The 15,364-nt window shown below is 39.7% G+C and overlaps 1 protein-coding gene across 2 annotated transcripts in view; it reads left to right on the top strand.

Moving 5' to 3' along the window:
• Positions 1-15,364, top strand: part of fstl4 (follistatin-like 4) — a 175,142-nt gene that overhangs the window by 113,697 nt on the left and 46,081 nt on the right. For both annotated transcript variants that reach the window (XM_088441276.1, XM_088441275.1), the window contains exons 5-6: positions 8,134-8,318; positions 9,627-9,747. In XM_088441276.1, the coding sequence (XP_088297402.1) occupies positions 8,134-8,318; positions 9,627-9,747 (306 nt within the window). The remainder of the gene's footprint in view (positions 1-8,133; positions 8,319-9,626; positions 9,748-15,364) is intronic.

Genomic DNA, 15,364 nt, shown 5'->3' with positions numbered 1-15,364 from the left:
ATGCAATCACTGTACATCATCTTGTGCCAAAATGACATATTTTGTGGAGTATTTGTGGAATATGAGTATTATTTTACTGCATTTCACAGAGTTCATTTTATCAATTTCTTTTGTGACTTTTCTTACTGTTTTTCTCATCTTTTTGTCAACTTTTGGCAGTTAATTTAGTTGAAACCTAATGTTTTTTCCACAATGTCTAAGGCAGTGTATCTGAGGTCAAAGCAGAATTAGCGCTCACTTAAGTGACTTTTGACTCGCGTCAGCAAGATTTTTTTTCTTGCCATTTAACTTTTTAGCGGTGGCCACGTCTGCACATTTATCAAAAAAAAAGAAAAAAAGAAAAGAAGACGGACTCCAACTTTTTTTGGGAGCGTCAAGATGAAAAGATAATTTCTCTTCATTATATTTTGGAGATGGAGAATATATGATGAAATACTTCGAAGTGAACTACATTAACAGGCTTTTTTTTTATTGATTGCAGCAGTCCTATTTTTTATATTATACATCTGCAGTGTCAAAAAATCTTAAAGTAGTATTTGCTGATGACACAATTCTTTCTTACCCTAGAGAAAATCTCGTACAACTTCTGACTACTGATTACTATGGAAAAATAAATACATTTAAAAAATTCTCTACAAGAAGCATTCTCTACAAGAACCGAAGATGTCTTGAATTAGTCATTTTATATATATATATATATATATATATATATATATATATATATATATATATATAGTACAAAAACTGTGTCTACAAATTATCCAGCCATCCTTTTTCGTAACTGCTTGTCTTCATGAGGGTTGTTGGCCAGCTGTACGGCATGAACTGGTTGCCAGCCAGTCCTCGGGCACACTGAAACAATTACACTCACTATTACACCTAAGGACCTAATAAACCCACCCTGCATGATTTGCATTGTGGGAGGAAATTAGAGTACTCACAGAGTAAACACACAGGCACAGGGAAAAAATGCAAACTTCACACAGGTAGACCGGGGTCAAAAGCGGACTGATGACCTCCGAACTTTTAGGGGTGTGTGCTAACCAGTCACCCATTGCGTAGCTGCTGTACAAATGATCAACCATTCAAAATATGTTGAACCAAATAAACCATTGTTCCCCCAAATAATTTTTTTTCAAATGCTCTATAAACTAGTAATTCAAAACAACACAAATATTGTATAAAACATAAAATAGCCACCTTTGCCACAGTACTCACAGTACAGAGTTTTTGGAAATCAGAGATGGTTGTTTAAAGCAAATAAGACAATGACATAACAATGACAAGACAATGCAATTGTGTTGTTTACAGTACAGTCAACCCCCGAGTTACGGTGTCCCTGGTTTATGATTTTTTTGCATTACGGAATACTAAGTTATGTCATCCCCTCTTTACAGTATTTTTCCCGCTTTACGGCATCAAGAACTGTCTTGACCTGTGGGGTTGGCTTTGTTTATGTTGTTTTGCCTCCCTCTTCAGACGTTTATAGATAATTTCTCTTATTATCTGGTTGCCTCAAACTGCCTGCGCTGCAACCCATCACTAACAAGCTGGTCTGCTATTGGTCAGCGTCACTGTAAATGGTAAACGGACTTTCACTTATATAGCGCTTTTCTACCTTAGGCTTATCTACCTTACCTCAAAGCGCTTTACACTAACTAATCATTTACCTACTGATGACGCATTATCAGGAGCAACTGGGGGTTCAATGTCTTGCTCAAGGAGACTTAGACAGTCTTGATGGTCGGGGGATCGAACCCACGGCCTTTCAGCTCGGAGACAACCACTCTACCACCAAGGCATGCCACCCCTTGTGTCGTTTTGTTTAAAGAGAGGTTTAAAAAGACTGTTACAAAAAATATATGAATCAAACATTCACTTTACTGTTAAGAGGTGTATTTTTTTTTGTTTAGTTTTTTTTTTTCGTTCCATTTCACTAGAATTTCTTTGTACACCTCCGTAGTTTTGCAGCATATTTTAGTGCGCTAATATGCATATATTTGGTGATGAAATTGGTGTAGTTTATTGACACTGGCGCAAATGGGAAGAATTGAGACAAACAGACAGCTGGTATAAAAGCATAGCTTTCCTGAGTGTAGCCTCAGAATGTGCAAGGGGACAATCGAACAATAATAAAAATGATAATGTAACAGGAGAAATAAAGCGCATCATTGAGTCATGTCAGACAGCAACAAACCAACAAAAAAAAACTAAGAAAATGGCAGAGCAAACATGACTTTTGGTTGATTAGGGAGGTTTTAATGAATCTAGTGTTCTTGACGCAAAGCGAGTATTTTACTTTGCCTTCTTTTGGTAATCAGGGGAAAACAGGTGCAAACTACGCTTGAGCTATCAAACTTTGTGAGTGTGTTTGGGCTGACATGTCATTAGCACAATATCGTTTGTGAACTGTGGGTGCAAATTAAGTGCAATTAAAGGTGCTATCACCGGCTTCGGTTTTTTCTTTAGGAATTTGGCCCTGAGTTTTCATAGCTTAACTTTTGCCTCAAGATGTCCTGGGGGTTCACACTCTGTGGAATGTGAAAAACTGCAGGTGTTTGTGTTAGCTATCAACATATCATGGCGTAGGAAGGGCCAGACTGGTTATAGCTATGAAATAACTGACTACAAGATACCGAAAATCCTCCACTTGGGGCAGGACCTCATCCCTGAACCGAAGAGGGTACTCTACCTTTTTCCAACTGAGAACCTGCATGCTTTTAGATTTGGAGGTGATGATATTATCCCAATCACTTTCCACTCTCACACACCAACTGCACCACATTAGTATATCGAAGGATGGCTCTGCGCCCTTTCCACACATGGTGAGCCCATGGGAAGTACTGTATTTCTCCTTGTACAAGTTGACCCCTCCTTTTTTATTTCAATTTGGGTGAATTTTACAAAAAACGCAAGCATAAGTCTACCCCTGACTGAAGTGGTTATGCACATCATGGCTGACCAATTAAAGCACATGGTGCATGCTATTAAAATGACGGTATTTTTAGACGCATTTCTTCATCATATATCGAAAAACATACTGCGTGGATGGGGCGGAAACAATAAAGGTGTGAGGCAATGTATGCGTGCGTGTAGATGCAAATGCTGAAATCAATGTTGTATAAATGTAGCGTTTCAATGCTTTATTTTTTTTGACACGGCTGAACATGAATTTGTCGAAAAGCCATGAAACTCATCATCACTATCTGAAACTTCAAATAACTCCTCCCATTTAAATCCCGGACAGCTTCTCCTTCCTGCTTGTCATTTGCACATACATCGGGGTTACTCTACCTGTTATTGCTTTTGCATTTATCAAAACCCCGACAAGTAAAGCTATCTTTTCCTTTTCATAATGTGTCAAAAAATGCTCCACACAACCTCGTTGTTGGCAACAAAGAGGCAATAAGGCGCCCCTTCACAAAAGTGCATTTGAATGTGCAAACATGCTAAAACGGATGCACACTATATCGATTGAGAGGTATATATGATCATTTTAACTCTTATAAAATTACATGATATTACTTATTTAGCATTTGAATGAATGTTATTCTACACAGATATGTGGAAAAAATTGGTCTGGTTTTGAGTTATGCTTGAAGTCCACCCCCCTAATATGGGGGTTGATACTGAGGGAAAAAAAACTTGTACACAAAGAAATATGGTGATAGCAATTATATATTAAATGACGCTTTTCCTTTTAATAATTACCTTGAAATTACAAAAATATTACCGAGTCCTTTTTCTTCCGATTGATTAAAAATCATTTTCAATAATGAAAGAATGGTTAAAGTCAGGTATTGACTGGGTTTATTTATTTGTATGATAAATATTTGTATGTTTAAAAAAAAAAAAACAGTACCACAAATTATATGAATGTTGCACCCGTGAATGGAGTTGGGTTATTGATTAAATCTGTTTGGGCAGTGCTGAATCAGCGCATGCTCGCACTTGCGCATTACATTTATTTATTTATTTATATGTTGCGCTTTGTTAATTTGCTCCCTCATTAGCTCCCCTTTCTTGCTTAATGGGCCTGTTCTTCAGCCTTCCTCTTTTCTACCTGCTGCCAGCAATAACAGCACCACCACGCCTCTCTAATTGCGACCTCGTTTTACCGCTGTTTGCCAGCGAGACAGCAAGTGCACCCGGCCGCAACTAACCAAAACCGTATTTCATACAGAGGGAGCACGACAAACGGAAATTAGTTTACTCAAAGTAAGAAGGCCTACTCATTGTTGATAGCTTAAGATTTTGCCTGTAAACCACAGTAGATGCTATCCATTTAATTCCTAGCTAACACAATTGTTTGTGCATTATTATCAAGTAGCGTAGTTTTCCATTGTGCATGCGCCACCTTATATTTGCACTGTTCACAGATTCAAAACAAAGTTTTAAGAAATTCATAAGGATTCATGAAACCATAAACAAAATATTCGGAAGAAAACTGTTCAGAAATTATTTATAACGGTAAAAAACAATAACAATGAGTGCAATTGTGTTTTTTACTTACGATTTTTTGCGTTACAAAGTGGAATACTAAGTTATGTTATCTCCTCTTTACAGTATTTTTCCTGCTTTACGGCATCAAGAACTGTCTTGACCTGTGGGGTTGGCTGTGTTTATGTTGTTTTGCCTCCCTCTTCAGACGTTTTTAGATAATTGCTCTTATTTTCTGGTTGCGTCAAACTGCCTGCGCTGCAACCCGTCACTAAGATGCTGGTCTGCCATTGGTCAGCATCACTGTGTCACTAAGATGGTGCAGCTAAGATGCCGACATACTAAAGACTTGGTCTAGTGTGAAAGCTTGCAATATCGTATTTATTGTGCCTTTTTGTGCTTAATTCAAACTTTAATTGGTTAGTCAGGGGTTCCAACATTGCCAGTGATGTTAAAGGGAGAAGTAAGAAGATGATTAGCATGAAAGTTGGAGATAATCAAGAAATAAGAAAAAGCGTAGGCTAGTCTAGGCTACTCTCGGCTACCCGAGGGATTATGCCTTTAGGTAGCTCAATTCAATGTCACTCAAAAGGTAAATAAAATTTAATTTTTCCTTTATATATTTCTTATTTATGATGTTATTTAATTGTATACATGTATATTATATATGTGGCACTTACGATACTGTTTTGTTACCAATTTTTAATATGTCCACACCGTATTTTCCAGACTATAAGGCGCACTGGTATATAAGGCGCAGCAGCAAATTATGAGCAAAAATAATATTTTTGTCATGGATAAGCTGCATTGGACTACAAGTCCAAGGTAATAACATCGGATCTTTACGCAAAATGATGAAGTTTATATTTTTATTTTAGTTATTTTTTTTTTTTGTAATTGTCAACAGTAACATCCTCTCTTTAACAGACTGAACATTCCTGCATGTTTAGTCCCAATTACGCATCACACATTTAACCAACATGTTAAACATTCTCTTATTAAATTTAGACATATATATATATATATATATATTATATATATATATATATATTTTTTTTTAATAATATATTGTTTTTACTCTTTTTGAGGACAGCCATTGATTCACATCTTTTTAGTTCTATTTGATAGTTGTTCCATAAATTGACACCTCGATCAGATACACACATTTGCTTGCTGGTGGCTAGCAAAAACACACACACACAAACACACACACACGCACACACACACACACACACACACACACACAGATAAGCTGCACTGGACTATAAACCACAGGCCTCAAAACATGAGGAAAATGTCGCGGCTTATAGCTCGAAAAATACTGTACCTTACCTATTATTACCTGGGGTTTTATAGGCATTAACTAAAACCATAGGTTCCTATTGCCCGTCGTATGACAATTTCGCCTCACGATCCCTACCCCGGAAAGGATTAATTTCGTATAGCGGGGGTCCATTGTATATCATTTGTATAATTGTCCATCTCAAATGCCACTTTTCCACTCAGTGAACTTGTTGAAATGTTGGCAAGCTGCATCCATCCTGATGAGACTTCCTTGACACCTGATCTCCATTTTCCCTCTTATTATATTTATGCTATTTCTGCATTAGCACAAGAAAGCCAGACAAGCTATGAATCATCACTTTGTATCTCTTTGCGATTATTTTATGGTAAAACGGTCACTTGGGACACTACCTCCCCCTCCCAACCCTCACTCTCCTTCTCTAGCATGGATACCTTTTGGGAATAAAGTGTTTGTTTGTGTCCTTCGAGGTTCCTTGAAGGACTTCAAGGCAGCTTCCTGGGGAATATTGTCATATATCCTAGAAACAGGCAGTGGCCACTCTGTAGCTGTATGCACTGTATGAAAACTAAGTTGCTAAACGAACTAATTTGCAAATTAGCATGCTTTTGTTATGTGCAGTATAGTAGTACTTTCTGTGTTCAATGTGAACATTGTTGCTTTTTGGCAAAATGATGACTTTATTAGTCTTAGGTGTCTGCTAGCCTGCTAAACCAACAATAAAATTGATCTCCCACTTATAAATTTGCAATTAGACTTCTACAAAATGCAGGAACATAGTCACTTCCTGGTAAAATACACTGTCCATAGTTAGTTATTGAGACTACTAACCTGATAAATTAATCAATTAACACATTGGCATTACTGACATTTTCACGATTCCTACTTTTTGATAACATTCTCTGCCCTAGCTATGTGTTTCACTCATGAACTTTTAAAAATAACCAATTAGCATGTTAGCTTGACTGACTTTCCTAACATATCAGTGATCAATACCAATACTCCATTCTAAAACCAGATTAGGTCAAATGTCTATGCTTACATCCTCAAATGTGACACCCAAAAATGAATTAGCATGTTTTCGACACATTCATACAGTAGTAAAATCTTTGTCCATTTGTTTAAAATGTTTCCATGCCGATTGAACCTGCTAAAATTGAGCTAGTACAGCTCATTTTTGAGCCATGGCCCTTATGACTTTATGTACAACATACTAACCTACTGTATTAGCATATTAGCATAACTTTGTTTCCCACCTTTTGCTTGTTTTCCCCACTCTGCCTGTGTAGCGCTGGAATAGTGACAATGTTTTGGAAAATGTAAGTTTATGTGTTATTTTAACTGCTAAATGGCTTGGCATGTGGCATATTTGATGCTGGGTCACCCTGAGCTCAAGTAGGGGGAAACTTTTGTTTGCCAGCTAACGTGCACTTAAGCATAACCATAAAAATATGTGCATGTTTTATGGGTGTCACACAGCAGTGGCTGCTTTTGGTGATGTAGTGACATTGCTAAATATGCCTCAACAGTGTCCTCAAAAATTGGACTGTGAAATTATTTGAAAGTGAAATTGATTTATAATAGAAAACTGAGAAGTGTCCAAATTAAACTTTGCTTTAAAATAATACACAAAAAATATGTGCTTAGCAGATTTAAACCAAAATTTTGGACTACAAAATTTCAGATTGCATACTGATGTTTAGTGTTGATTAGGTTTGAAAGTTGTCGCACTGCCAACAGATGGTAATGCAGTCACATGGGGCAGTCTTTTCTTTTTTCTTGTCAGAAAGATCGGTGGGTAAAAAAAAAAAAAAAATCCCACCACCGTCTGTCATTTATTTACACATCCCTTCATTGTCATCAAGTCCCACAGTGTGGCATAGTGCGGCAGACGTGTTTAGCGTCCTAATTGATTTTTGAAGAGCTTGTCGGGAGGAAATAAAGCCTCTGCCACAAACGATTAATTTACGGCCTCTCCATTTTTGAAATGCTTCATATCATTTGGTAGTCAGAAGGTGTTGTAATCCCCCCAAAAAGGAAGACTAGGAGCTGGAGCTGCTCTAGACGTGGTTGTTTACCTTTTGTCCTCGTGTGGATTACGCAAATAAATGGAGATGACACGCTGCCAAATCATGCAAATGAGTCAGCATTGCTCAGCAAGCGCCAAAACTATATAACCACAAAAGCTCAGTCGAGAAGCAGAATAATTTGTATCTACATTTGTTTCTGGCGTGTCAACTAACTGTAGTCAGTGACCAAAGTTTTATTCAATTTAATCGGTTCCGACATTTTTTTTGAATGAGTGAACACAGTGACTCAAATGCTTTGAGATGTTTTCAGAGAGTCTGCAAAACTTTGTTAATGAACGGTTTGAATTTATTGTGTGGCAGGTATCGCATGCACCATGTTGGAGTACAATCGTCTGAAAAGCTTACTGTTGGACATGAAGACCAACCCTGAAATGAACAGCAATCAGCAGGGAGACATGGAGGCCAGGCGAGCACTGGTGGACACGATGTTCAAGTCGCTGGACGTGAACAAGGATGGCCGACTGGTTGGCAAAGAACTGGAGAAGGTGGGTGACCAACATGAATTGTGTGTATATGGTTTTTGTGTGAGCTGTATCTTAGCACTGACATTCCCAGCACGATGACAGCAGAAATGCCTTCTTGGTCACCAAGCATCACCATCATCTGTTATTTCACCGTTTTCACCGCTGGATCTTTTGAATCAAGTGTCTTATGGAAGACACCTAATATATATATATATATATATATATATATATATATATATATATATATTTCATTTTACAGCTCAAAGTCAATCATCCCACCCTAAAACAATACTACCAAAATAGAATATCTGATATGTCAAGAAACAAAAACAATCCCTTGCGCTTAAATTAGTTGGCACCTGCTAAATCTGAATAAAACACTGAGATCAATTAATCTTGTAACCTTACTAAGTTTGTTGTTTACACAGCGCTTAGTTGTTTCAAATGAAAAACTCCAGAATGATTTATCGATGATGTTTTACAGGTGAAATAATAGATTTTTTTTTTTTAAATAATTCTTTGGGTCTACTGCTCTGTTATGCAATAAATGTTTATGACAATGGAAATTATTAGTTATTGTCTTTGAAAAGGCTTTAAAGAGCCTGTATCATGGTATTTTAAATTTTTCACATAATATTTGCAAATAAATGATGTAAACCTACCTTTCTTTTGAATTATGAAGGTTTTTGTTAGTGATATTTAGGTCTTGTTTACTGCAACAGTTCCTCTCACCATCTAGTTCAGGTATGGGGAAACAACAGCCCGGGGGCCATTTGCTAAGCTTTTTAATCCGGCCCGCCGAACTTGAAGGAATTATCAATCAGGCGAGTGATTAACGACATAACACGGTTAAAAGCTCCAAACAGTTGAATCTCCATAATAGAGGCCCTTTAAACAGTTTCACCGTGGAATGTAAATCAATGAATTCCAGTCCTCATATCCAGATGTCCGTAGAAGACAGACACGAGGACAAGTGGTCTTTCTGTCGAAGAAAAAGTCTTGCACTTTGGTCAGGCGACTGTTTTATGTGCACGCCCACGGTCAGATCAGACGCTATCAGTGGAACATGCAGCTGTAGCCAGCCAGAGGCCCAAAAATATATAAATTAAATTTGTCACATCCCTTTAATCCGTCTTAACACATGCACAGCGGCGCTGTAGACAATCAATTGGAAGAGATAAACCAGGACGGGGTGTTTTTCTATGATGGCAAAATTCTGGCTGCAGGATGGTAAAAGGCAACAAGGAAAGCAAACTACAAAATGTCAATAAAATATGTATGTTGTTTTGAAGAAAAAAATACTTAGACCTTTTATGTATTGTATGGTAGATTTCCTTGAAAGAGCATTTGGACGACACCTTACTGCACTGCACAATGCAGGACCTGCTGCGTTACGACGACTACAACAACGACGGACATCTCAGCCTGCACGAGTTCTACACTGCCTTCCGTGAGTCAATCATCATTTTTTTTTTATTACTCGTTACACATATTTTAAATTCAAGTTAAGTTCAATAAAATACTGTCGGTAAAAAAAAAATTGCAATGAAAATAGCATCGTCTTCTCTTTCAGGGGACAAACTTTCTTACTTGTACTTGAAGTGGACAAATTTCAACAAATTTTGTTCAAAACTGAAAGATACGAATACCTTATATGTGGTAAACATGGCCAACCAAATTTTGAGAAATGCTAAAAGCTAAAACTATTTTAAGCATGCTTTCACACTCACCCCATGTTCTTACTTAGACCCAGAGCCACACACTTATCAACGAAAATGCATTTATTGTTCAATCCCTGTATATAATATAATATAATATAATATAATATAATATAATATAATATAATATAATATAATATAATATAATATAATATAATATAATATATCAGTGGGGCAGTGGTTAGCACGTCCACCTTACCGTTAAGGGACCTGAGTTCAAATCCAGCTGCCTCTGGCCTTCCTAATTGGAGTTTGCATGTTCTCCCCAAGCCTGCATGGGATCTCTCAGGGGACTCTGGCTTTCCTCCAGATTCTGAAAACATGCATGGCAGGTGTATTGGACACTCTTAATTGTCCTTAGGTGTGATTGGGTGCGTGAATAGTTGTTCGTCTCTGTGTGCCCTGTGATTCGCTGGCCAACCAGTCCCTTACCTACTTGCCCAAAGTCAGCTAGAATAGGCACCAGCAAGCTTACAGTCCTTGTGAGGATGACTGGCTATAGAAAATGGATGGATGGATGCTAGGTCAAAAACTGCAGTTTACAATTCTTCTAATCTCAGTGGGTGTCATCCTCCGGCTCTTCGGACACAGTATATCAGGTCTCCTGTGCATTTGTACGATCCAACATACTGTACATCATGTCAACAGTATCCCCTCCCTCCAACTCTTCAAACACCAGGATTATTTCAGATCCGGTTGAAATATTGCTTTCCGTATCCATGTGTGACTGCCTTTGCTTATTTTCCATTCAGCTGCGTCAGTTTTTTCTGTAAATGCACTTCCAGAGTTGTTTCCCACCAGGCTGTCACTTTGAAAAAACAATTATTTTGTCAAATAGAAAATAGAAAAGATCTATTCATGTTTTATTTTTGTGTCATTTCGTGTCTTCACTTGTGACATATTTGACGTTTTCTGAAATCATTTCAGATAAGCACTTTTAGGCGTATGAACACTGAGGTTACACTGGGTCTTCCCATTGCAGTCCGCACAAAATTATGTTTGACCACTTCCCCGAAATGAATTGAGATTTGTTTTTCGGTCTGTTACATTCGCATTTTATTATCAAAACCATTTAACACAGCTAAATAAGTCTCAAAATTGGTCATGCTGACAGTATTATAATAGAGACTGATAGCATGTTAAACATTCGGTCATGCAATTCAGTCATGCAAAGAAGCCACTAAGCACTCCGCTCCCATTCAGTGGCGCTCATCGGCAGTGGCTGGAGCTAGAACTAGCTGCTCTGAATCCGTCCAGATTGAAGACAGAAAACAAATGAGCAAGGGTGCACATATTTTTTTTTGGTGGGTTACTCCCATGAGTACCAAAACTGTTCCTGTGCCCGTCTGAAGAGGGAGGCAATTGCTTCTCGACTAGCTTGTTTGTTTGCCATAAGTGGCGCGACATTCACATACTTTTCCTACTAGTCAAATAAAGGATGACTGAAAAATCTCCACCCTGTTTGCTAAGGACATGCGTGGTAAATGACGCCACATTTAAGTCTGCTTCAAGCCACAGCACCTCTTGGAGCCACTTTTCAGGGAACAAAAATGTTAGGCTCAGTTCTTGTCATGGGTGAAAGGTTGGGTGCGCAAATGCACCAAGTGAAGCACGCTACATTACGCTTCAATGATTTTTGTCCTGCGTGTGTACCTATATACCAGTTATGCGCATCCTTGCACATGTCACGATTCGGCATGATGGTGTGCAGTGGTGGACCCAAAGGCAGGGAATCAGGAAGCAAGTTGTACTCCAAAAATCGTATTTAATGACAGGGAGGACCAAAAATCAAAGTAGCAACAGAAGGGTGGCAACCTGAAGGACATAAATGACTAAAGCAGCAGACGGGGGTAGGCTCAAAGAGGGAAACACGAAACTAAGGCAAACAGAGTGTCAGAGAAATCTCAGAAAAGAAGACTAGGACAAGCCTAGCTGCTTAAACAGCAAAAAGAGTAACTCAGACCAGCCAAGATTGACTTTTCTACGCCGGCGCAGGGAAAAAAAGCTTGAGCAAATGTAACTCGTGGGTCTTCCAACGCCAGTTTTCCCCTTGCCCAGCCGTTCCCCCCGGCTTTTATTGAATAGAAGCATAGCAGATTACAAGACACAACAAAAGAGCCAGCCGGGCGCCACCGGCAGCTGGGCCAAGGTCCCGGCTCACACTTTCGTGCGTCAACAGTTCTATCTAAGGACAGGGTCAAGATGAACTAGGATTGCATAAATGGGTAACAATGAACTAAGAACATAATGATAACAACCTAATATATGATTCCCTTCACATATCCCCCCTGATTATCATTATGAAAACACATCAAACGATGTCAAAAGCTATTGCTTGAGTGGGAAGAAAACTACCCAAAAACCCAGTGGGAAAAAGGTAGAAACCCTTCCCAAGCAAGAGCTTGTTACAAAGAAAAAGAAAAAGAAAAAGCAAAAGCTAAAGCTGTTTTTGGTCCAATACATGTATATACATATTGCAAACCATGGCACATCAACATCCTACGTCTGAAACCTTTTCCGTAGGTGCATCATAAATGGTTCACACAGAAGTTGAGTCGTTATCAGAGTTGGAGTCAGAGTCGGAGTCAACAGGTTGATAGCCAGTCATGGCCACGGTCACTTGCGCCGCTATTTTGAATTCGATAGCATCCATGATTTTGGTGGCACAGATCTTACACAAGGGCACACCGCAGATTATGCAGAGACATGACAGCACGAAAATCCAGGCGATGACAGAGGCAATGGCCACAGCTACACCCTTCCAGTCGCCAAAGGAGTCTTGCAACCACTGCAGGAAGGGGTTGAGCTCAACTCCCTCCATACTGTACTTAGAGTCCTCAGTCTGCACTCCCTGAGCAGTGTCAGTGTCTCCGACAACGAGCCATTGGACAAAGTGTGTAAAGGAATAAATGCGCAACATTCACCTGATGGCAAAAGCTTGCACAGGCCACCCTTTTCTGCCAGTCATGTCGAGTGCCTGTCTGTTTTGAATAGTCATAAGTGAAGTAGCATGTAGTTGTGAAGCTGTGTGCGTAGAAGGTGCGTCCGCGATATCAGTCGACGAGTATACTTTATGATAGACATCATTGAAAAAAATCGGTGTGTTTGTACACAGTCACTGGAAATAGAGCACCAAATATGGCAAATGCGAACCCGCTGCATTTGCTTTGTCAATCAATTTGTCTTTGTCAGGAATGCTCCAAGGCATGCCAATCGCATCAAAAATAGACGGAAGTTTGTCTGGTGATTGGGACTGGTGGTTTGTCAGTGTTGCATTTGGACCAATGGGTGGAGTTCTCAACACTGAAACAAACGTAGCGTTTTATCGCTGTTCCTGTGATGTCCGTCTGGAGCTGGAGGTTGCCCATGACGCTGGTGGGCAAACGCTGTCTGTCTGAGGTAGGCATGGTTGGTCGTCCGGACACAAGGGCGCCGCCCAGCATCAAGCCGCATGCTGCTCGGAAGAGTGCTGGCGGACAGGCCATTCTCCTGAGAGGGGTGTGTTTACCACAAAAACCCTTTCTTCCACTGTGGTCTTTCGTTGGTGCACCGTCCGTGCACTTGGGGGTGCTGATCCTCACTTCGAGGGACTGGCGTCGCTAGGCCCATCAACAGGGGGTCGAAGGATCTTGCACTGCGACTGGTGGATCCACCCGTCGCGTCCTTCAACTTTCACTGCAGTTGGTGTCGCTGCAATCATCTGGAACGGGCCATCCCAGCGTTCACTGTCCCAACGAGGTCGTCAGCACCTTGAGGAACACCTGGTCTCCGATCTGGACCCGGGTTTTCTGTGGGATAGAACACACTGGCCAGTCATTGTGCTTATGCATCTCCCTTGTGCCAAACAGTCTTTTCATGTGAACTGGAAAAGAACATCCACTAGGTAGCTGGTCATGGGTTAAGTCTGCTAGTCCGTATGGTCCTCCATATACTATTTCAAATGGTGATAAAGTTTTTCCTTCAGCGGAACAAATCTCATTTCTGTGGCCACAATAAGAATGCAATCTGGTCGCTGTCTCTTTATCACTTGCATTGTTTTTATGCGTATGGCCTTGACTGTCCCATTTGTTCTTTCAACAAGCCCTTCTGATATTCAACAGTTCTCCAACTTTAGTAACAGCTTTTTTCACAAAATGCAATCAATTGTCACTTCTAATTACTCTCAGACTGCCAAATGTCAGTATGATTCGATCACACAATGCTTTGACAACTGTTTTTGCATCACACTGCGCTGTTGGGAAGAAATCAACCCACTTTAAGAATGCATCTAATATGACGAAACAATATTGCTTTCCTAATGCCTTATTTGATTCAATGTCATCCATATATATCATATGAAATGCTTCGGGTGGTTCTGGAAATTTGCCTCTATGTGGTCACAAATAAACTTGCGCATTATTGCAAAAACAGATATCACAACATTTACAAAAAACACAAACATTTTGAGTATAAAAAGTGAACCCATATGCAACTGATCATGCATATTCCCCCCTGTTGACACATGGCAAAGCTCATGTGTCAACTTTGCTGCTCATTCAAATCAGAATTTTAGTAACCATGGTTTTCTAACCGCCAATCTACTTTTTTCTTCAACATCTTGTTATGCTCCTTTATTTAGCCATTTTTGCTGCTACAGTTTAGGAGCTGATGTTTTCCTTGATATCAAGATGGTCTGTATGTCTTGTTCATCATGTAGTGTGTCAATGCGGTTGTCTTGTGCTTTGGCAACTGTGGGCACACCTATGACTGTTTCTTTGGCTGCTTTGTTTGCCTAATCGGTTTCCTGCTGTAATTTGGTCATTTCTTTTCTTGTTGTGGTTTGGAAGCCGCGGTTAGCCCAAAGTTGATAAAACACATGCCATACTCGCTGTCTGTCCATATTGTAACATCTTTGCTTTCAAAAATTTCACACGCTTTGATTAGCGCGGCCAATTCATCTGCTTGCAATGAACATGTCGATTTTAATGTTCCTTAAAACAAAATTTACTACATATCCCACCCTTTTGCGGCCGTCTTCCCCTTTGCTAGCTGAACCGTCAAAAAAAACAACTTCTCCAGTCGGGAGAGGGGTGTCATTCAGGTCAGGTCTTGGTTCGGTGGGAATTTGGGCGTGGCTTCCACAGTCGTGTGGGGTGCCGTCTACAGGCGTGGGCAAAGGTGTCGCTGGGTTTGATGCTCCACATCTAACAATTATAATGTGTCCCTGTGATACAAGAACCGCGGTGCAATATAAATGTCATGCAGGCGATAAGAGTGTCATTTTTTGGGGTGGGGGGTTTCCAGCAACAAAACAAATACATAGGGAACCCTCAACGTGAGGGAGTGAAACAACACAACCTCCACTGAAGC

The sequence above is a fragment of the Hippichthys cyanospilos genome, chromosome 18 (genome assembly GCF_059441005.1).
Source record: "Hippichthys cyanospilos isolate Australia breed blue-spotted pipefish chromosome 18, RoL_Hcya_1.0, whole genome shotgun sequence".
Lineage (NCBI taxonomy): Eukaryota > Metazoa > Chordata > Actinopteri > Syngnathiformes > Syngnathidae > Hippichthys > Hippichthys cyanospilos.
This window is presented reverse-complemented; position numbering and strand designations above follow the sequence as displayed.